At 42.4% G+C, this 21,958-nt stretch overlaps 1 protein-coding gene and 1 long non-coding RNA gene across 10 annotated transcripts in view; one reads left to right on the top strand and one right to left on the bottom strand.

Annotated features, from left to right (window-relative positions):
- AUH (AU RNA binding protein/enoyl-CoA hydratase) overlaps positions 1-21,958 on the bottom strand; it is a 183,988-nt gene that overhangs the window by 150,453 nt on the left and 11,577 nt on the right. For 3 of the 9 annotated variants that reach the window (XM_014530681.1, XM_014530678.1, XM_014530677.1), the window contains 3 exons: positions 12,570-12,637; positions 12,376-12,463; positions 2,493-2,579 (listed from right to left, as the gene is read on the bottom strand). In XM_014530681.1, the coding sequence (XP_014386167.1) occupies positions 2,493-2,579; positions 12,376-12,463; positions 12,570-12,572 (178 nt within the window). In that variant the 5' untranslated portion in view covers positions 12,573-12,637. Of the gene's footprint in view, positions 1-2,492; positions 2,580-8,881; positions 9,042-12,375; positions 12,464-12,569; positions 12,638-16,952; positions 16,977-19,889; positions 19,960-20,924; positions 21,008-21,034; positions 21,063-21,827; positions 21,853-21,958 lie in introns of those variants that run through there. The other 6 variants (XM_005883096.2, XM_014530682.1, XM_014530683.1 and 3 more) reach the window with 6 other exon arrangements.
- Positions 12,570-15,747, top strand: LOC106724214. Its single transcript, XR_001359960.1, has 3 exons — positions 12,570-12,640; positions 14,997-15,002; positions 15,734-15,747. It is a non-coding gene; the product is annotated as an uncharacterized LOC106724214 (long non-coding RNA).

Raw genomic sequence — 21,958 nt, forward strand, 5'->3', positions numbered from 1 at the left:
AGGCGGGGAATGTTGGAGTCTGCAGTCACTGAAGCAAGGAAGCCTCATGTTCGCTTCCAGCTGCCTGGCTGCCGGCCGCCATCTTGGCTGACAGTTAATTTGCATAAGGATATGCTGATTAGCCAATGGGAAGGGTAGCGGTCGTACGCCAATTACCATGTTTCTCCTTTATTAGTGTAGATGAGCAGATTAGATTGAGATACTCAGTTTCTACCTGCCCCTCAAAATCACACTAAACCACTACAAAGGCAACTTAAACATTTCATGTCTATTGTAATGTTGCAATGAAAACTATCATCAAAAAATATTGAGGAACTCATGAAATTAACAAAGGTAGACAGGATCCACAACAAAAATGCTATAGCTATAGTCACAGAAAAGAAAATGTCACTGCAGAAATAGTTCTTCCTTTAAAAAGCCCCAGAAAAATCCTGGTTTCAGATTAATAAAATAGAGTCTTTGAAGAAACGTCAAGGTAATGTTTACAATCAGACCAGTCTTAGCCACTCCTCCTAGCACATGTGTGAAGTCAGACAGCTTTGACTTTTACTTCCAACACCAAGCTCTCTGACCAATATGGAAACCCAGTCCACACTCCCCCTCAGAAGCTTTAACTGTGAGGTTGAAGCTGGAGAGAGAAGCAGAGAAAAGCCTCTGCTGACACTAGCACAGGATGAAAAGAGACCGTAAGGTGACAACAACCATTCCAGAAATCAAAACACATGTATTCTAAAACTTAACGTGGTAATTGCAGGGGGGGGACGGGGGAGGTGGGTCTAGGTGGAAAAGGGCCTAGAGGGGATAAAAGGTGATAGAAAAAATAAAATAAATTTTTAAAGTAAACAAGAATAACAAAACCACACAAAACTCCAAAAGATGTCACATTCCACTAACCCTTCAATTAACAAACGCTGCCCAGTGCAGCACAGAAAGAGACGGGAAGCTTACCACCTCCTGCCATGAAGCTGTGCATAGTCTTGACCCAAGCCAGAAAAGGTAACACAGAAACCAAATCAAAAGGTCAATCTCATTTATGATTATACCAACACATATAAAACTGAATCCAGCGTAATACTGCTAACCACAATGACCAGGTAGGGTTTATTCTAGTAATATAAGACCAGGGCAGCTAAAGAGAAGAAAAGGAGAACTTGATAAATTGTTGGAAAAATATTAAAAGTATTCATCAAAGTCAAATAAAGATAAGGATAAAGATGCTCACTTCAACATCTGAATATTATACCAAGGACCTTAGACAATGTAAAAGTATATGAAAGATATATAAGATCAAAATGTTGACAAAAGAACACCAAAATTACATTATTTATAAATAATAAGCCTTTATCTGGAAAATACAAGAAAATTAATTGAGAAATAATAATAACTAGTGCAAGTAATTAGAAGGTTGGCATCTAAGATAAGCACATAAAATTTAGTAACGTTCCTGCAGACCTACAATAACCAGACTTCAACAGAAATGGGAAGGGAAAGATCCAATTCAAAGGTATGAAATAGCTAGGAATAAATCTGAGGAAGAGAAAAAAGATACAGAACCAAGGCTATATAAATAAATAGTTATTATACAATGCTATAAAAAGGAGAAGAAGGACGTGAAAAGGCAGTTTAAGATAAAACATGACACAACATCTGGGGAAATGCAAATTAAACTGCTAATGTTTGTTTTTTAACCTTGAAAAATTTTTTAAATAGCAACATTAAATGCTGACAGGAATATGAGGAAACAGGTACTGTCATATAATTAATGGAAATATAAATGATTGCAACCTTTTAAAAATATAATCTGGCAGGATTCATTAAGATGTACAATGAACACATTATACTTAGGACTGTAATTCTATATTTAGGAATACATTCTATAAATACACATATTAATGTTCTGAAAGACTTGATACAAAGATAGTCACTGCTTGTTTATAAATAACAAAAAAACACAAATATTCATTAATGAATGATGTTTATAAAGAAATAATTTTAAAATATGGATGAGACTATGCTATGGATTACTATTCAACAGTATATTAAAAAGTACTAGTAATAAAGTAGATTGATATGTACTGAGATGTAAATATTACACAAAAGTCTGTAATTCTAAGGAAATAGTACAATCCTATTTATGTAAAAAACAAAAAAATTCCAAATCTATAAACACATTTGTATATGAAATTACTTAAGAATTATAGATACTTTTAAGTCAAAGGCTAATGCCAAATTACTCTCTCTGTTTTGTAATAATTATCTTCATATGCCATGTCATCATACATAGGCGGCCTCTTTAATTATAAAACATTCTTCACAAATTTTCAAGTCAAATACATTATGTATTATTTTACAAAAACCAGCTTTAGGTCATGATTTTCTAATTATGTAAGTGTTTTGGCCAAATTTTATACATAAAGACAGCGTATAACTTTTTATATATGGCATTTAAGGTCAGATTCAGCATGCTAAAAGGAGAATTTAATTATACTTACCAATTTCATTGATCACTGCTCTTATTTTTGAGACAAAAGGACCAACTTCACTAGGATTCATTTTGACTCTTTCCTTAAGGTCAGCACCTGCAAAATATTTTATTTACAAATATAATCTAGTTATAAACAAAATTTTAATGAAATAAATTGAAAACTTTAAATTCATATATAACATTAAAAGTAACTGAATTTATCTGTTAAAGGAACTATATTACCTAAATTTTCCTCTCAAAGAATCAGGAAGAATAATGTATTTGTTTGTTCATATATCTACTGTGTACTTAATAATGGTTCTCAAAATCTGTGATATTAGGTCCCCTTAAACCTCTTAGAGGAAAAGATTTTGTTTAGGTTATATGTACCAATAGTTTATTAGAAACTAAAATTACAAATTTTTAAAATATTTATTTATTTAATAATACAAATAAACCCATTAATGTTAACACAAATAACTACAGATTGATGCCACTTCCTTGGTTTTTGCAAAGATGTTGACAGTTTTACCCACTATTGCTTTTGTCTCATCAGTGCAAATGTCAACCCAGTGAAAAGGGCACAGTATGCCTTTATACAGAGAAAATCACTTCCTGGAAGCCTGTCTTGGTGACTACAGATCACGTTTGAGAATCACTGGCTTTCACGTATGAACAAACTGACAATATCATAATTATGAACTTATCACTCTGAAAAAGAGAAAAATAAACATAAAGAATTCTTTAAGAAACCATATACTCTGTGGCTCAACAAAGACATTCTTTTTAATAAAATTAAACTATTTGAGATGGGTAGGTCCCCATTTAAGTAAATAGACAAATAGAAAACATAAAATTAGAGCACAGAGGGCATACACTCAGCTACTTAGTTACTTATTGGCCCATTATACATGAATCATGACTAGACATAATATCAAGTACCAAGCAGCTGAGGTTGGGACATTCTGAGCCCACATACTTCCTATGAGAGTGAGAACTGCAGTACACATACACATACACACACATATACACACACACACACACACACAGTAGAGGCCGGGTGCACAAAATTTGTGTACAGGTAGGGTCCCTAGGCCTGGCTGGCAATCAGGGCCAATCGGCGCCTTCCTTCCCCTGGCTGCCGGCTGGGGCCTTCCTTCATTCCATACTGCCCCCTGGTTGTCAGCACACGTCATAGCCAGTGGTCAAACTCCTGGTCGGTTGAACTCCAAGGGGACAATTTGCATATTAGCCTTTTATTATATAGGAGGATATTCACACACCCTAGAAAATCTCTCAAACACACGCCCAAGGAAATGAGAAAATAACAATTAATACAACATATGTAAAAGAGCAAAAAATTGGAAATAACCTAAATATTGATCAAAAGGATTGTTAATAAGACAGAAAAAAATATGTAATGGAATGAAGAATTCTAGTGTAAATGAAGGAATTAGAGTACAAATATAGGTAGATCTAAAAATGTTGAAGAATCTATAATTACACTTACTAGTATAATTATATACAGAAAAGATACACAGGATAATAACCATTTTACACAAGGATGCTATTTAGGCATATAAAACATACATGGATTGATAAATACCAAATTCAAATGGTGATCTCTGGGCGGGGACAGGTGATGAGATTCAATCTGCACAAAGCAAGGACTTTAATCTCTGTAACATCATATTGCTTAATAAGTTCAGTTGGGTACCCGAACTGTTAAACGTTTATGGATACCTAATATATGTCTTCTAATTTTTCCATGAAGAATTAAAATTTAGCATGAAAGAAAAATGTTATTAAAGCCAAAAAATATCTAAGGTAGGATGTATTTGCTAAAAGACATAATGGTTCAACTCACTACCACTTAACATTGAGAATATGATTTTAAATTGAGAATATACAATGTTGCTCAGTGTATACTGGGCTAATACACATCTAATCTAATAAAAGAGTAATATGCAAATTAGCTGTAACTTCGCAACAAAGATGGCGGTGCCCATAGCGTCCTGCTCCCGGAGCGGCAGCAGCGGAGAGCTACCAGCGGTGGTGGGCGTGGTGGCCTGGCTGCCAGGCGGCCGGCTTGGGTGGGCTGTACCCCGGGCTGCTGGGGCCTGCGCTGAGGCGACCGGTGGTACGGGCAACTGCGGGGCGCGTCTGAGGCTGGGGCGCTGGGAGACGTTGGACTGCAGCCCAGGAGGCGAGGCGCCAGAGGACCCGGCACTGAAGCCGCCTCCTACAAGATGTATCCTAGCCTAGGTGTGCAGGAAGCGGGTTCGGGGAACCTCTCCCTTTGCGGCGCCCAGAGCCCGGCTCGGAGAGGTGCAGCGGAGAAAGGCTGAGTTGCTTTATTAGGAGCAGCAGACCGGCCCTAGGCCGCTTCTCCTTGGGAATCTGGAGAAGACCCACTTCCAGTCCGGAGGCCAATGTGAACGCTGGGCGTCTTTTGAAGAATGATCATTTTGCTTGGGAATATGGTCTGTCTGTAGAAGGCTGGGAAAGAACAAAATCTGTTACCAGTCCTCCTCTAAACAGACACCCTCTGGAGCTGAAAGCCTCAAGAGCGAGCACTCTCACGCCCCATCTCTGGTCCTACCAGCGTCTGAGGCGGATCTGGTGAGTAGGAGGCCACCCTGCCTGTCGTCAGTCCGAGGGAGGCATGTCTGGGAGTAGTGAGACAGGGCATCTTCTAAAAGAAGCCTCCTCCAAACCGGTGCAGTCTCCCAGCAGGCGGTTAACTGTTTCATAAATTTCTCCACTTTGGTAACAAGACATTTACTTTTTATATATTCAGAAGCAGGATATTTCCCACATGCTCCAATCAGTAGGATGCAGCCCCTTGCTCTGCACCAGTCACAGCTGAAAAAAGAGATGGGCCGTTATCCACATATCCTTCCCCCTCAAACTTCAAAAAGTTGGGTCAGCTTCCTTTCCAGGGAGCTAGGACTGATTTTGGGGTCCCAGATACACTGGACCTGGTTGCTGTGGAGCGATCTACCTGCTCAAATGACAGGGGTGGGATGAGACAGAGGATGTATTTGAGTTTTGTTCTGTTTTTCCAAAATTGCCTGTTACAAACACTTCTGCAGTAGTCCTCAATTGTACTCGAAGTACTTTATTTCCTCCATTTGTATGCATACTCCTTTCTCCAAATTTTAACATTTTTGAAACCAGGATACATCTTAACAGAGAGGTTAAAAGGACTTGCTAGATGCTAGGCATCTACATGGATATATATATATAGCTAATATGCAAATTGTCCCCTCGGGAGTTTGCCCAGGAGACCGGGAGTTCGATCGCTCGCTATGACGTGCACTGACCACCAGGGGGCAGCGTGGAACAAAGGAAGGCCTCAGCTGCCAGCCAGAAGGCCCCGATTGGCCCTGATTGCTGGCCAGGCCTAGGGACCCTACCCATGCATGAATTTCATGCACCAGGCCTCTAGTTGGTTAATAAAAGTAGTTCAATGTAGTGCTCTATGGGAGAGAGGAGCAGATGGAAGAGGCAAGCACTGCAGAGGGGAAAGACAGGGACTCTGAATGAGTCCTGGAGGAGCCCCAGGAATGCACCCTGGAACCCACCAAGTCCTTACATGAGGTGCCCTCTAACACAGCACCTATGTGTGACATTAACTGGCTAATGTAAAAGTATATGAATTTTAATTCATTAGCCAGTTAATGTCACACTGCTGGCTCTGTGGCACACCGCCTGCTGGGAGTCCTTACATGAGGTGCCCTCTAACACAGCACCTAAGCTGGCTCTGTGGCACACCGCCCGCTGGGAGTCCTTACATGAGGTGCCCTCTAACACCGCACCTATACTGGCTCTGTGGCACACCGCCTGCTGGGAGTCCTTACATGAGGTGCCCTCTAACACAGCACCTATGCTAGCTTTATGGCAAACCGCCTGCTGGGAGACCGCACCGGTTTGGAGGAGGCTCCTGGAGCCATGCCAGGAGCTCAGGGGTCCAGGGTTTGGTCCTGACGCCTGTGGCCCGTGCACTGCCCACCAATTACAGCTCAGAGGTTTGGAAATCGCTGCTCTAAGGTATTAACATTCAAATACATGAATATAACAAACTAAGATACTGAAACAACTTTGAATAACTTTATTAGTCAGAAGCGCCCATACTTCTAATCACATCATGACATCTGTATCCATTTGAACAATACACATAACAATCAAGCACATTGACAATTTTAGTGAGAAATTTTGTCCGAACACAATTTACTAGAATTCAAAAGCAGAAGTAAAACTACCTTTACTTTAAAAAAAAAAAACACCAGTGTAATTCAACGAAACACTCAAGTGAGAGTTCTATATACAAGAATCAATTACCAAGAACTGTTTATAATCTATTTTAGAGATTACAAAGGGAAAAATTCTCAGTCTCAGTAACTTCTCATAAAATTTCACTTCAAAAAGTTTATGGTAAAAACAATCCACATGTACTTTCCACTTACTTTTAGAACACTAAAAGAGCAAAAATAGATGACTAGGGTTACATGTTTACAACCAATACAGTAATCACACTAAAAGGACTTTTTCATAATTTCATTATAGATAATACATTAAAAATGTTACTACAAAATCATTTTGAAATAGCAGAATTATTTCATATTTTCTTTGAGTGAGTGAGTGAGTGTGTGTGTGTGTGTGTGTGTGTGTATAAGAAACAAGATAGCCCTAGCTGGTTTGGCTCAGTGGATAGAGCATTGGCCTGTGGACTGAAGGGTCCCGGGTTCGATTCTGATCAAGGGCACATGCCTGGGTTGGGGGCTTGATCCCCAGTAGGGGGCGTGCAAGAGGCAGCCAATCAATGATTCTCTCTCATCATTGATGTTTCTATCTCTCTCTCTTTCTAACTTCCTCTCTGAAATCAATAAAATAAAAAGAAACAAGATAAAAATTGGACAGGGCACACACTCAAGACAATCTCATGTAAACTAGGTAGCCAGTGCTTCACACTGAGCTTTGATTATCCAAATGACATGCTCAGTATTCTACAAGAAGTGCAGGCAGCCCTGGCCCTGTGGGCTGGGTGTCCTCCAGGCACTACAGGGTTGCGGCTTGATTCCAGGTCAGGGCACAGGCCCTGGTTGCAGGCTTGATCCCCAGAAGGGGACATGCAGGAGGCAACCCCCTTCTGACATGGATGTTTCTCTCTCCCTCTCCCTTCCTCTCTCTCTAAAAATCAATAAAAAACTTTAAAAGAAAAAAAAAGTACAGGCAAAAAAAGTATACAAGAGTGATTTCCAACCTGGAGTCATGCTTAGGGTATGGCATGGTATCTGAAAACATACACGTATAGGAAACATTGTCTACAGTCATGATTACTATGATATACTTCTTTTTTTCTGTATCTAGATATCATTGTAGTTTATAACAGAAAATTCATTTAAATACATTATTATAACCAGAGTGGTATTTTGACATTATGCATTTTCTCAATCAACATAGGACAGTGATGGCGAACCTATGACACACGTGTCAGAGGGGACACACGAACTCTTTTTTTTGGTTGATTTTTCTTTGTTAAATTGCATTTAAATATATAAAATAAATATCAAAAATATAAATCTTTGTTTTACTATGGTTGCAAATATCAAAAAATTTCTATATGTAACACAGCACCAGAGTTAAGTTAGGGTTTTTCAAAATGCTGACACGCTGAGCTCAAAAGGTTTGCCATCACTGACATAGGACCGTTATGATGCTTAAGTGCATGAGATTTTAGAGCTTAAAAGGAAAACATATTCCAAAGCAGTAAGTCACCAGAACGGTAAAGCAAGCCCTGCCCTACAAGTCAGGGGAAGTAGCTCCAGCTAAACCACCCTTCATCAGGTCCTTGGCCTTACATGGACTCTTTAAAAAGATAGCATGTGACTTACCCAATGAGATTGTTTTATTCTAAAAACTAGTGGCCCAGTGCACGAAATTCGTGCACATTAAAAGGGAAGATACCCAGACCCAGCCGGCCCCACCCCCATTGGGCGAGACCCAGACCCGGCTGGCCCCACCCCCGTCACATCCCCGGCTGGCGCCGGGCAGGAACGCATCACATCCCCACCCACCCATGTGCGCCTCGCCACACACGCAGCCCTGCCCACCCGCACCTGCCACGCACGCAGCCTCCTGCTGATTGGTCGTTACTGCATGAGGGCGTCATGAACATTAGCATATTAGCTCTTTATTATATAGGATGTTTTCTTCTCAAATGTTTGTAACAAATAATTCAGAAGCCCATTTAATGTCACAACTTCAGTTACCAAAACCAAAAAGTATACTAATACACTTGGTGATTTTTTTCAAAATTATTTACTTTGTATGTATATTCACTTAACATAATTTCATGTAACAATTATTTTTACAGACAGAGAACAGAAGCTATCACTCCAACCAGAGTCTGACTTGCAGACAGTTCCAGCACCAGAGGCACCGTGGGCATAACACCATGCACAGCTCTTACAACATGCATTCTCCACACTTCATGCTGGCTTCACAGTATCACAGCAAACAGTTCCTCAACATACATATTTGTATATTCGTGTGTACTGGTATGTGTATACATCTGTATAATGAAATACAAGAAGAATAAAGAATATGATAAAAATTGTTATTTTTATTAGAGGAATAATGGAGTAGAGGGAGTGGGATGACAGGGGGATTTCTCTCTTTATATACTTTTTCATACATTCTGTACAAATCTCACACATTTTGACCTATTATATTTTTTAAACTAAAATTTAATTTTAAAAATGTAAGTGAAATATGGTTATTGATTCTAAATAATAGATTTAAATGGGAAGTCAGAAATCACTCTGTCCAACCTCCAATGCATATAGGGATCAGTTTAATAGGGCTTAATTATGTTTTTCTAATATCTTAGAAAAACGATACAGAAAAAATGAACCAAAGTCAAGAACCAGAGACACTATCAGTGACTAGGAGGGTGGTCTGAGACAATTCAGAGACACTGCTAAACACACCCAAAAGACTGTATTCTTCAACAATAACTAATAAATGAAGCCTAATTAAAATTAATATTTTAAATTAACAGAAACTATAAGTTTAAATTTATCAGGACTTACACTTAATCTGTACATATTAATAAAGACAGACCTACTAAACTGTTTCAAATATATGTAAGCAAAGAAAATCTTTCAAAGAAATTTGAAAGAATGGTTCTATTATACACATTGAATTAATAAATGATTTGCCCCAATTTTCCTATAATTCAAACACTGATTTTTTTTACAAAATACAGTAACAGTTCTTATGAGTTAAAATATAGATATCTTAATCATGACAAAGTTTAAAAGCATATACAGCAAAGAAAGTGTATCTGGTTAATACTTGAAAAACGTATTCAAAGCTAACTTGTTAATCTAGTAAAAGGATGTGGTATATTACTTATGTCCCCAAAAAGGCAACCCATAAAAGACATCTGTAAAATGTATTAAAGCATTAAAGCCTATTTCAAAGAATATACATAACATAGCAATGCAAAACATATGGGCAGCAAATAAATAGGTAAGATTAAAAGAATTCTACCAATAACTATAGTGTTTTAATCACAAAACCTATTACTAACAAAAAGACAGTGTGGCAGGATAGTAAGAAGCTAGGAAGTGAAATGGGGAAAGTGGAATAGGAAAACTGAGACAAGACAATTAAACAAGGCCGAACAGTGTGGGCAGCTTGCAGCCAGCCTGTGAATCCCAAGACCTCATCCTCCCCCACCAAGGACACTTGAGAGCAAATGGTTTACACCCTCCCTCACTAGAGAACACATAGCGTAAGCCCCCCTGGCCTGGGAAAACAGAGAACAAACAGCCAATTAATGCCACTTGTTCCAGCTAAACCCAAGGACAGGTGAAGTCTGGGGGACAAATAACAAAAACCCCAAAAGCATCTGGATGGTATCACTTGAGAGAGCAATGTTAGGCAGGATAAACAGCTGCTAGGGCAGGAGGAGGGAAGAGGGAAGGGGAGTTTATCTCACCCACTGAACAAAGTCAGCAGTCTTGGGACTTGACGAGATAAAATTGCCAGATGATCTAATAAATTCCGTGAAAAGTCACAGCAACGTAAAAGGGGGACCTTGAAATCTAGTCTGACAGGTGAACCTTGAAACCTATAGGGGGAAGTATAAAACTCTTGAACCCACACCAGGCGGGATGCTCAGACTAGATCAGCTGCCCATTTGTGCTTTATGCCAAGTGTATTCTTAATAAATTTGCTTGCTTTGTTTCTTAAATTCACTTGCTTTGCTTCAACACTGCTTTCTATCACTTGTCTGAATTCTTTCCCACGAGCCGAGGAGGGGAGAACCTCCTCTGACTTGGGCAGCTCTCGGGTAACAACAGTAATGTTACTATGGTCATTAACACTATTTCTGAAGTGTTGTTCTACCTTCACAGTATCATGTCACTCCTCGTGGATTCACATAATAGGGCCTTCTTTAAAGGCCCCCAAACTGACCAAAGTCCTCCCAATAAGGCCCTCAGCAGCCCTCATAGGACCTGAGAACAGTGACCTCACAGCCATCTGTCATGGCACTTGACTCAGTCCCCTGGAGGAATATTCACTAGTCCTAAAGTCACAGATACAAGAATGCTATTGTCTTGGTATACATTTTCCATATTCTTTAAGGAATAAAATAGAAATACATGTAAAGCCCTTATAAAAACTATGAAGAGCCATCAGTAACTTACTATTGACTATCCGTAGGTACACTGTGGCAATGAAGCCTCGAACAACCTACCAGGCAGATGGTGTTACTTGTGTTTGACAGATGTAAAAGCAGAAATCTGCACTGCAGAACCTCACCGCCCAGGCAGCTGAGGAGTATAACTTCACTGTCTTTGATTGCCAAAGGAGTTAAAACTAACCCTTGTAGGTATGCTACATTACATCAACAGCCAAAATATAACCCGTTTACATGGAATAGTCTTACATACCGTAAAATTCTGCAATATTTTCATGTGGAAGCCACAGAGTTTGAAGCTCGGAAAACTAAGGACCCTTAAGAAACTGAAGAATATCAGTTTCACAACTAAGACACCTCTAAAAAAATTCTATCTAGAAGTATTTCCCCATCTTTTCAGCATCATTCTTGGTATACACTAAATGTTCAATACTCGATTAATGAATAAAATAGTGTATGTTGTCATTCTTTCAAAAGTTTGGTTACCTCAAAGGGATTATCCCATTTATATTTTCACTGGGGAAAAAAAACTTATTCTTCAGTCAACTTCTCCCTTCATTTACTTATTAGTAAATTACAATGATACTGCATGTTATCAGCATTTTTTATCTTAATCATGTAAATTGTTTACTAGTTGAAACAGATTCACTCAATTTCATGGCTTAGAAATACTCACAAGTATGGAAAATAAAATAAAAACATCATCTTTTGGTAAGCAGTATAAATGAGAAAACAACATTTATCTTTCACTGCTGTAGCTACCAATTTTAAAATACATCCTGTGAACATAGGTAGGCACTACTACAAACACCAACCTTCAAAGCAAATGTCTATACTTAACATATTGTAGTGGGGCAGCTATTGCTAGTCAAGTATTTTCTGAGCCACTGATAAATACAGCACACTGTTGTGGGTAAAAAATACAATTTTTCCTTCCCAGCTGATCTTTCAGAAATATTATTCATGTACTACACACAAATGACTCAAATTATTGTTTCAACTTCCAAACAAGCTACATGTTACAAAAGTGTCTAATACTGACAAAGCATCTTTTTTCTTGTAAACCAGTAAAAAAAAAAAAAGACAAAGAGGAATTATGGGTAATGGAATTCAAACCACAGAACACATTATAATAGGCTATTAGTGAGGAAAAATTAGACTGCAATTTAATTCATAATAAAATTTATTTACATACCAGCACAGAATATCCCTGGGACTTCACTCCTCACTATTACAGTCCGTACTTTCTTATCAGATTTTAAAGCATCCACAGCTTTTGAGAGCTAAATATAAACAGGGAGATAAGAAGAAAAAGGGAGAACATTTTTCAGGTTGATGTCAACACTATAGCTTAATTTTAGAAGCAAAGAGTTTAATCTTTACACTCACCATTTTAACGAGATTTTTACTGAATGAATTTTTGGCATGAGCTCTGTTTATTCCAAGCACCACAATTCCTAGTTATGAAAAAAGCACAAGCACTTGAGTTAGTGAGTGTTCAGGGTACAGACTCCCACACACAGCTAGTTAACTGGACACTTAAGAAATCTACCACCTCCTCGAAGTGCCCTCCAAGAGCTTAGTTTTGTGTTTACCTTCTGTTTCAAGCATATATTTAAAAGAATGTGGTACTGTAACATATTTATAAAATCAATCTTCTGCTTCATATTCACTGCTTTTCTTCCGACTGATACAGAAGAGCTTTAGAACATCATGTCCCTACAATTTATCTCTTTAAGCACCACCAAGGTAGTCAGCATATTTAAGTACACTTTATACCACCAAGTTAGACTAACTAGAAGGAAGGCCACGCGTACTAGTGAAAATTCTCAATTACAGCATACTATTTAAAATGCAGTTGTATCACCTTCACCTACCTACAGAACTAATGGCTAACAAATCCTTGTCACAGGCAAGGACAGCAGGATCAGCTTTTTGCTAGTGGTATACATACCAGGTATTAGCACCTCAATTACACTTTTTGTCATACTAACTAGTTTTCATTATCTCCATCCCAAATTTCTCTCCCTCTATTGCATATACTTAAACTGAAGGCACTTCCACTTGGAAATCTAACAAGCAACTCAACCTCAATCTATAGAAACAAAGTTCATTCTATCTCCCACAAAGCCCAGCTCTCCCTCCTAACTTCCCTAGTTTTATCAGAGACCATCGCCTAAATCCAGGCTCCCATTCTAATTGCTGCAGTCAGATCAATATTTCAAAAATAATTCTAAGCATATAATTTAACCCCTGCTTAAATACCTTTAATTTTATCTTATTTCCAAAATGTCTGAGTTCAAAGACCTTAATTTGATATTCAAAGTTGTATATACCTGTACTCAACCCTGTCCCAAGTAAGCACAAATTTTCCTTGTATAACAGAAATGCCTTTCATCTAGTTGGGAATGGAGGTGGGTGTTAGGTCTGATCAAATAATTGATCAATACCCTATCCCCTGGGAACCGACCTTCTGACCACTTCACAAAAGACAATCCCCTTCACTTGACCACATTCCACTTACTAAAACCATTATCCTTCTCCTGTGGACATTCCCAGGATCCGGAACTGCCCAGAGAATTCTCTGCCCAGAAAACGCCCGCCTAGGAGTCCTTTAAAATCTCTGACTCCCCGTCCCTGGGTGCTGACGCCATTTTGGGGGTCAACCCATCTGCTATCCAGATGACCTCATAAATTCATAATCCCTCAATACTTAGGCCTCGTGCCTTCCTCCTTCGTCGACCCTAACATTTGATGCCGAAAGCCGGGAGGGTTCCACAGGGAAGGGGAGCCATCACCCTGGCTTCGCTCACCCCGAGTTTGCTACTCAGAGAGCAGTAGGCAGTGGCAGCTCATCTTGGACTTGCCTCCGAATCCTACTTGGTGATTTGATCACCAGCCTCGATCAGGCCTCCCTCCCTTAAGGGCCCTCCTGAACCAGCCAAGGAGGACACCGGATCGGGAACCTCTCCTTCTCCATCGCTGACCCTCCATCCCACACCGGCCAGTCTTCTCTAGGTGAGTGACGTTCCACAATTTTGTCTGGAGTCTTCTGTCCACTCTCTCTCACTGACTTCTCGAAGGTCTCTCTTCTCAAAAGCCCTAGCGCTAGGCCAGAAGGCTCCTGATGCCCAGTCCGGAGGGTCACCCCTCGTTTCTCGTGGTGATTTGTTTAGCAGCGGGGACGCCTGCCCTAAGCAGTCACCTTTGGATTTGTGATCCGTCACTCACCCCTCCTCTCTCGTGGGCCACGCTACACTCCCTCTGCACTCACAGGGCAGAGCAGGCCCAAGGCCCTCATTTTCTTTTCTAACACTGTTTGGCCACAATGTGAGCTAAGTAATAAGTCTCAATGGCCTGAAAACTGCACTTTCCATCTTAACACATTGCGCGATTTAGATAATTGCTGTCACCGCGATGGAAAATGGTCAGAGAGTCCCTCCGTCCAGGCCTTTTCACCCTCAGTCCCAGCCCTCTCTCTCAGTCCTGCTCTACCCGTCAGATCCTTCTCCTTCACACGAAACATCACCCCTAACACTTCTGATTCTGAAACTACTTTTGACCCAGCAGACCACAGACCGCTACCCCCTTGTGCACCTCCTCCCTCACCTACAGTAGATTCCCAAAACCTAGACCCTCCTAATCAGCAACCACCTTCTCCCCGACCCCTGAGAGCCCAAATCCTGACAACTCGAGCTCCAGTACAGACTTTTCCCACCTAACACTCGCTCTCGGGCCACCCAAAGACCACCTTCCTCAACAGCCACTTCTATTCCTGTGCCCCATCTACCCCTGAGGGAGGCAGCAGGAACTGAGGGTACTGTCTGGGTACACGTCCGATTCTCTATGTGGGACCTCGCACAGATTGAGAGGCGTCTCGGGTCTTTTTGTACCGACCCCACTACCTTTACCAAAGAATTTGAGTACCTGGCCCAGTCCTATGACCTGACCTGGCATGACGTCTATGTCATCCTGTCCTCCTCTCTCACCCCAGGACCATGCTGTGCCCTCCATAGACAGGACTCGGTGGCCAACCCAGTTGGCGCTGATGTGGTCCCCCAACTGACCTGAGATGGGACTAAAGGTTACTTCTCCAGGGCACCAGCTCCAAAGCCATATAATCACCTGTCTCATTGCCAGACTCAAAAAGCTGTCCATAAGGCGGTCAGCTATGACACAATAAAATCACTCAGGCCTGACGGAAACCCAGCTCTCCTCCTCCCCCACCTCAAGGAGGCCTTACGGAAATTTACCACCGTAGACCCCACCTCCGCAGAGGGAACCCTTCTTCTGAACACCCACTTTATAGCCCCATCTGCCCCCGACATATGCCATAAACTTCAAAAAACAGACACGATAAACAAACATCTCAAAAAGACTTTATTAATCTGGCCTGTAAGGTCTTTAATAATGGAGACCAGGAGACCCAAATCCAAAAACAAGGCGAGATCAGGCCAAGGCGAGGCTCAGGAGGCCTTCCAGCTCCTACCTACTGCTCCCACAAACCCCAAACGAAGCGCTGGTCCTCCAACAAGGGTAGGACAGGGGTTAAGCCTCCTCCAGGCCCTGCTTCAAACGCAGCAAGGAAGGACACTGGGTCTAGTCCTACTCAAACCCGAGACCCCCGCCTGGGCCCTGCCCAAGGTGCAGAAGGAAAAGCCACTGGAACTCAGGCTATAGTCTGGCCCCTCCAGGTCAGACCTCAGCCAGCCCAGCAAGGCCACCCTATGGATCCGGTTTGGAGCTCCCAGACCTCCTGGGATTGGCCACCAAAGACTGAAGCTGCCCAGGCCCTGACAGGGCCGCACAGACTTCCATCACCAGGGCAGAGCCTCGGGTAACGGCTATGGTGGCACATAGCCGATCTCCTTTTTAATTGACACCTGGTGCCACTTGTTCTGCCCCCCGCGAATTCACAGGGACCCTCGTCCCCTCCTCAGTCTCTGTTATGGGGGTTGACGGACTAGTCTCACAGCCATTAGCCACCTCACCTCTGCACTGCATCTTACTAGACACCCCTTATCCACCCTTTTCTCATTCTACCTCGGTGCCCGGCCAGGGCTGCAGTGCGTCCCCTCATAAAGCCCAGCTGTCCCAAACCACAGTCACCTGCCTCGGTTTCACTCTCACCCCACAAGGCCCAGCCATTCCTTGGACTGTGAACACCTTATCTCCTTATCTCCTCCATTACTGTCCCCTCCTCTGAATAAGAAATAGTCTCCTTTCTTGGGCTCGCTGGATACTTTCACCCCTGGGTGCCCAACTTTAGTCTCCTCCCATTGAGCAAAGGGACCACTCACTGAGCCTTTAGATCCCAAGGCCGCATTCTCACCCCCTTTTATTGCTTTAAAAACTGCTCTCACCTCAGTGCCTTCTCACCACCCTTAACAGTCCTGCTGCTATCAGAAGCTGAACTCATTATCACCCAAACCTTAGCATGTTATTTCTAAGGAAAAGTGTGGCAGTTTTGAATCCAAGTGGCTGGAGGCCTGGGAACAGGCTGTAGGGCCTGCTCCTTCCATTAAGGAAAATGTGGCAGTTTTAAATCCAAGTGGCTGGAGGCCTGGGAACTGCAGTCCTAGAACAGGCTGCAGGGCCTGCTCCTTCCTCCCCCAGCCTTTTCTCCAGCCCCATGTGCCTGTACATAATTATCCACAGTCTTCAGTAACTTAAAGGCTTTGGAGCATTGCTGGGTTAAATGATAAACATCTAAATATTTTTAAGTAACATAAAATACTGAAACATTGATTGTTAGACAAGTTTTAAATTCGCCTGCTCTTCACTTTTAGTACAGAAGGCCTCTTGTACTTTTGTTGAAGTATATTTTCTGGAAAGTAAGAGTGTGTTTAAAATGTGTTCATAAACGTCAATCTAAGAAATGCTGGTTGTTTACTTTTTCACTAAAGCTGGTTATTTGTGAATGGGTAGGAGGATTTGTGAAAGTTGTAGAAAAGTCTTTCCAGTGAGTCAGGACCTGATCCCCCTGATGTCTGAAGGGACCCCTTCTCTCCGAGTGAGCTAAAGCAGCCGCCCAGGCTCTCCTGTGGCTTAGGTCTTTAGGTTGGAGCCTAGACTTTCTTTATTTCCACTGTTCTTTTCACTAAAGCTGGTTATTTGTGAATGGGTAGGAGGATTTGTGAAAGTTGTAGAAAAGTCTTTCCAGTGAGTCAGGACCTGATCCCCCTGATGTCTGAAGGGACCCCTTCTCTCCGAGTGAGCTAAAGCAGCCGCCCAGGCTCTCCTGTGGCTTAGGTCTTTAGGTTGGAGCCTAGACTTTCTTTATTTCCACTGTTCATTCACAGTCCGTGACACTATCATTGCAAGCCTCACAGGTCTTCCTGCTTGGCATTTAGGACCCTCTCTCCCCTTTTCTAGCCTTCTTAAAGGTCATACACTGTGAAAGACACTGAGTCAGGAATGATCCCGTAACACAGGGAGATAACAAAGCAGACCAGGAGGCCCAAGGCAACGGCTCAGAGGAAGCCCCTGTCTCCCCAACTCTTAGCTCTGCCCCATGTAACACCCTCATACACTCCAGGGGAACTTAGTCCCTATTAGCTCTTGGGGCCACTCAGGAAGATCCATGGTTAAAATTTCAGGGCAAGTATATCCTTACCTAGAGACAGGCCCGTGATATCTTTCGGGCTACTCACAATTCCCTATATATAGGATACAGACTGCTTCTACAAATCCTAACCCCCCCCCCCCCCATGCCCTACTGCAAGATATCCCCAAAACCTGTTCTACTTGTTACTCAGTATCTCCCCCAGGACAGGGTAGACCTCCTCCTTTCCCCACTCATCAGGCAAGGGCCAAACCCCTGGACAAGACTGGCAGATTGACTGCATTCACTTGTTCCCCCATTGAAAGAACCAAGTATCTCTTAACCCTTGTAGACACCTCCTCAGGCTGGGCAGAAGCATTGCCCACTGCGTCTGAAAGTCCTCCGAGGTCACACAGCTCCCATTCAGCTTGTCATCCCCAGATTCAGCCTCCCCACCTCACTGCAATCAGATGATGGACCTGCTTTCACATCTCAAATGACTCAACAGGTCTCCTCCACTCTGAACATCCAGTGGAACTTACATGCCCCTACCGGCCCCAATCTTCAGGCAAGGTAGAAAAGACAAATTCCTTAATTCAGTCTCACCTAACTAAATTAACTCACAAAACTAAAGAACCTTAAATTACTCTCCTACCTCTAGCCCTTAAGCACATCAAGGCAACCCCCTTCCTTAGTCCCTTTGAACTCATGTATGGAAGACCCTCTTTTTAGGAAACTTCCCTTCCACAGGGACCCCTCTAGGGGCTATGTCCCCATTTTATTTTATTTTTAAAAAATATATTTGTATTGATTTCAGAGAGTAAGGAAAAGGGAAAGAGAGAAACATCAATGATGAGAGAGAATCATTGATTGGCTGCCTCCTGCACACCCCCCACTGGGGATCGCAACCTGGGCATGTGCCCTTGACCGGAATCAAACCCGGGACCCTTCAGTCCACAGGGGGAAGCTCTATCCACTGAGCCAAACTGGCTAGGGCACTATGTCTCTATTTTAAATCTTGTGAGACAATTACTGAGAGAACATGCTGATCAGGTCCTCCCTTGACCTTTTACAGGAGACATCCCCCTACTCTCCTACAGCCAGGGACTGGGTCCTCCTAAAGGAAATCCACTTGTCAAATAACTTACAGCCCTGATGGCAAGGCCCTTATCAGGTACTCCTAACCACCCAACTGCAGCTAAACTATCGGGGCATACCCCTTGGTTCCACCTTTCCAGATTATAACCCTTTCCTGGGACACCACCATCCCATGGGACGAGATTTCCTTCTTTCTAGATCCCAAACATAGGCTTTCCCCCGCTTTGGGTAATCCCAGCCCTGGAAGTGTGGATTAGTTCTCCTTCTCATCCTATTACAACACTCCTCTCCTACACCCATAAGGAACTTTCTCACCTTCACTCATCTCAAATGAACACTTAACTTTACCCACTGCCTCCTAAACCAGACCAATCCAACCTTAGCCAGGAACTGCTGGCTCTGCCTTTCCCTCTCCTCTTCAGCGTATGCCACCATTCCTATCCCAATCAAGAGACGGAATCAGGCAAAAATCACTCTAGCTTATAAAAAGGAAAAGGGAACTGTATTTCTTGAAAAGCCAGACACCCTTCTAGGTAATTATCCTGCAGCCCAGGCATCAAGTCTCCTTTCATTTCCATTCTTATATTCAGTCTCTTGCTAAGGTAGCTCCTTCCTCCATCCCGGTCACAGGTCCTATCACTCTAAACACCCTACTAATCGCCCAAACCCCTTTATGCTTTACAAGGTCACAGGGCAATATAGCAATAGGCCATCTCCCATCATCAGCCTGCAATACCACAGTTAATTTAGAACTACCCAATAGCCATTGGTCTGAACAGGTTAACTACCAGGTCTCCCTGGAAGCCAATGGTTATTTCCTACAGCTGATCTGTTTTACTTCTTATCCAACCATCCAGGCCCAAGGCTTCAACAGCTCTTTTCCTTCCCTTTCGCTTTTCCCTTGGATAACAGCCCATCCTAGCGTTCCCACCCACTTTCACTGCAATAGAATCTCAACCACTCAACTGTCACCTCTTATTGGTAGCGCCATGGTGACTCCCCTCTTGATTTGGAGCATAGACCTGGGAAAGGAACTTCATATCCTTTAGTCCACCTCTTCTCCCTACCTTTCAGCTTGTCTCCATGATCAGGGATTCTTCTTCCTCTGTGGGGAAAACACATACATCTGCCTCCCGACCAACTGGACAGGAACTGGTACTCTCATCTATCTCTCACCCAATGTAGATGTAGCCCCCAATAATCAGTCTTTACCTATCCCAGTAACCCATCATAGCCGACACAAAAGAGCAGTCCAGATAATCCCTCTCCTCAAAATCCTCGCAATCACAGCAGGTGTCGGGACTGGCAGAGGGGCCCTAACCACTGCTCTATCATATTTTGAAATCCTGTCTCAGGACCTACAAGAAAGCCTAGATGACATTGCCAAAAATTTAGTTCAAATTCAGGATGACAGATTCACTAGCAGCTGTCACCTCCAAAATCTGGAGAGAACTGGACCTCCTAACTGTGGAGAAAGGGTAGGTCTATGACTCTTTCTAGAGGAAGGATGTTGTTTTTATGTCAATCAGTCTGGCCTGGTCAGGGATGCCATCCAAAAATTAACAGAAAGGGCCGCAAAGATTAGAGAGCATCAATCAAATTCATGGGACTACTGGCTAAAGAATATTAACTGGTATACCTGGCTACCTCCCTTCATAGGACCATTAGCACTCCTATTCCTCATCCTCGTTTTTGGCTCAGCTATTCTGTGCCATTTTTCATCTTTCCTTCAGCACCACTCTCGCGCCTTCACTAACCAGTCTCTCGGGGAAATCATACTGCTGCAACCCCTCGCTCCAACCAGGAGGAATCTATACAACATTCCAGTCGACTACAATCAAAGTCTACCCCCTATGATCTCAATGTCCCTCCTCAGCAGGAAGTAACTACAGAAGATATGACCTTCGTCCCTATTCCATAAAACAAAAAGGCTGGAATGTTAGGTCTGATCAAATAATTGAATCAATATCCCCTACCCTGGGAACTGATCTTTAGACCACTTCACAATGGACATTCCACTTGCTAAGACCACTATCCTTCCCCTGTGGACCTTCTCGGGATCTAGACCCACCCAGAGAATTCTCTGCCCAGAAAAAGCCCGCCTAAGAGTCCTTTTAAATCTGACTCCTGGTCCCTGGCCAATAGTCATGGCCCCATTGCAGGCCCTGCCACTCAGGAGAAGAAGAAGAGAGCCAATGAGAGAAGAGGTCACCTCAGGCTAGATCCTATCCTTATAGTCCTGTGAAAAAAATAAGGAAATGATCAGTGAAGGAGGGTTAAGTCATATAAACACACATATGCAAGCAGGGGGGAAAAATAGTTTCGATATCTTTGGAGATCACACCAAAAGTGAATAGGGCTAGAAGCTTCGAGGCACAAGCTGCAGTCTAGTCAAGAGATAATAGGTCTGACTGAGGTTAGGAGAGTTCCAAACTCTGTGGGAAGTATCTACTAAGTGTTTGGCTTCAGCAAGTGGATGAAAGGAGACGACAGAACCATAAAAAACACAAAGTGGCAGGGGATAAAGTTCATGAGTTTGGTCTTGAATTAAAGTAAATGTGAAGTGCCTCTGAGACATCCAAGTTGATGTCAACTCTAAGGATGTAGGAGAGGGAAGTGGCAGTCTCACTGAGTCCATCTTGTCCTCGCCTGCATTGCTGCCCTGGCCTTCCGGCTAACAGCTCCTGCTTTCGACATGCTAATCATCAGAGGAATTCTGCCTGGGACTTGAGTTTTTACAAAAACAATCTTTCCCGTTTTCCCTTCCCTTGACATAAAAGAAGCCTGAACGCTGTACTTTCTTAAAATTGATTTGAGGATTAAAACTCTCATCTTCTGAATTGGCAACTTCTCGATTAATAAACTTTTCCTTACTTCAAACTCTGCCATGAGTTTTGGCCTTTCAGAGCTTCAGGCACATGAACTTTGTATTGTTGTGCTTCTGAGCTAAGAATGCAGGTTCTGAGATCTGACTCCTGGGGTTGAAATCCCAGTCTGCCACTTACTGGCTATATGACCTTTGGCTAGTTATTTAGCCTCCCTGGTCCTCAGTGTCTTACATTGTTGAGGAAGATGCTAGTAGTTCCAAACTCTGTGGGGCTATTGTGAGGAGCAAATGATCTGGTATACACAAGGT

The sequence above is a fragment of the Myotis brandtii genome, unplaced genomic scaffold (assembly GCF_000412655.1).
Source record: "Myotis brandtii unplaced genomic scaffold, ASM41265v1 scaffold760, whole genome shotgun sequence".
Classification (NCBI taxonomy): Eukaryota; Metazoa; Chordata; class Mammalia; order Chiroptera; family Vespertilionidae; genus Myotis; species Myotis brandtii.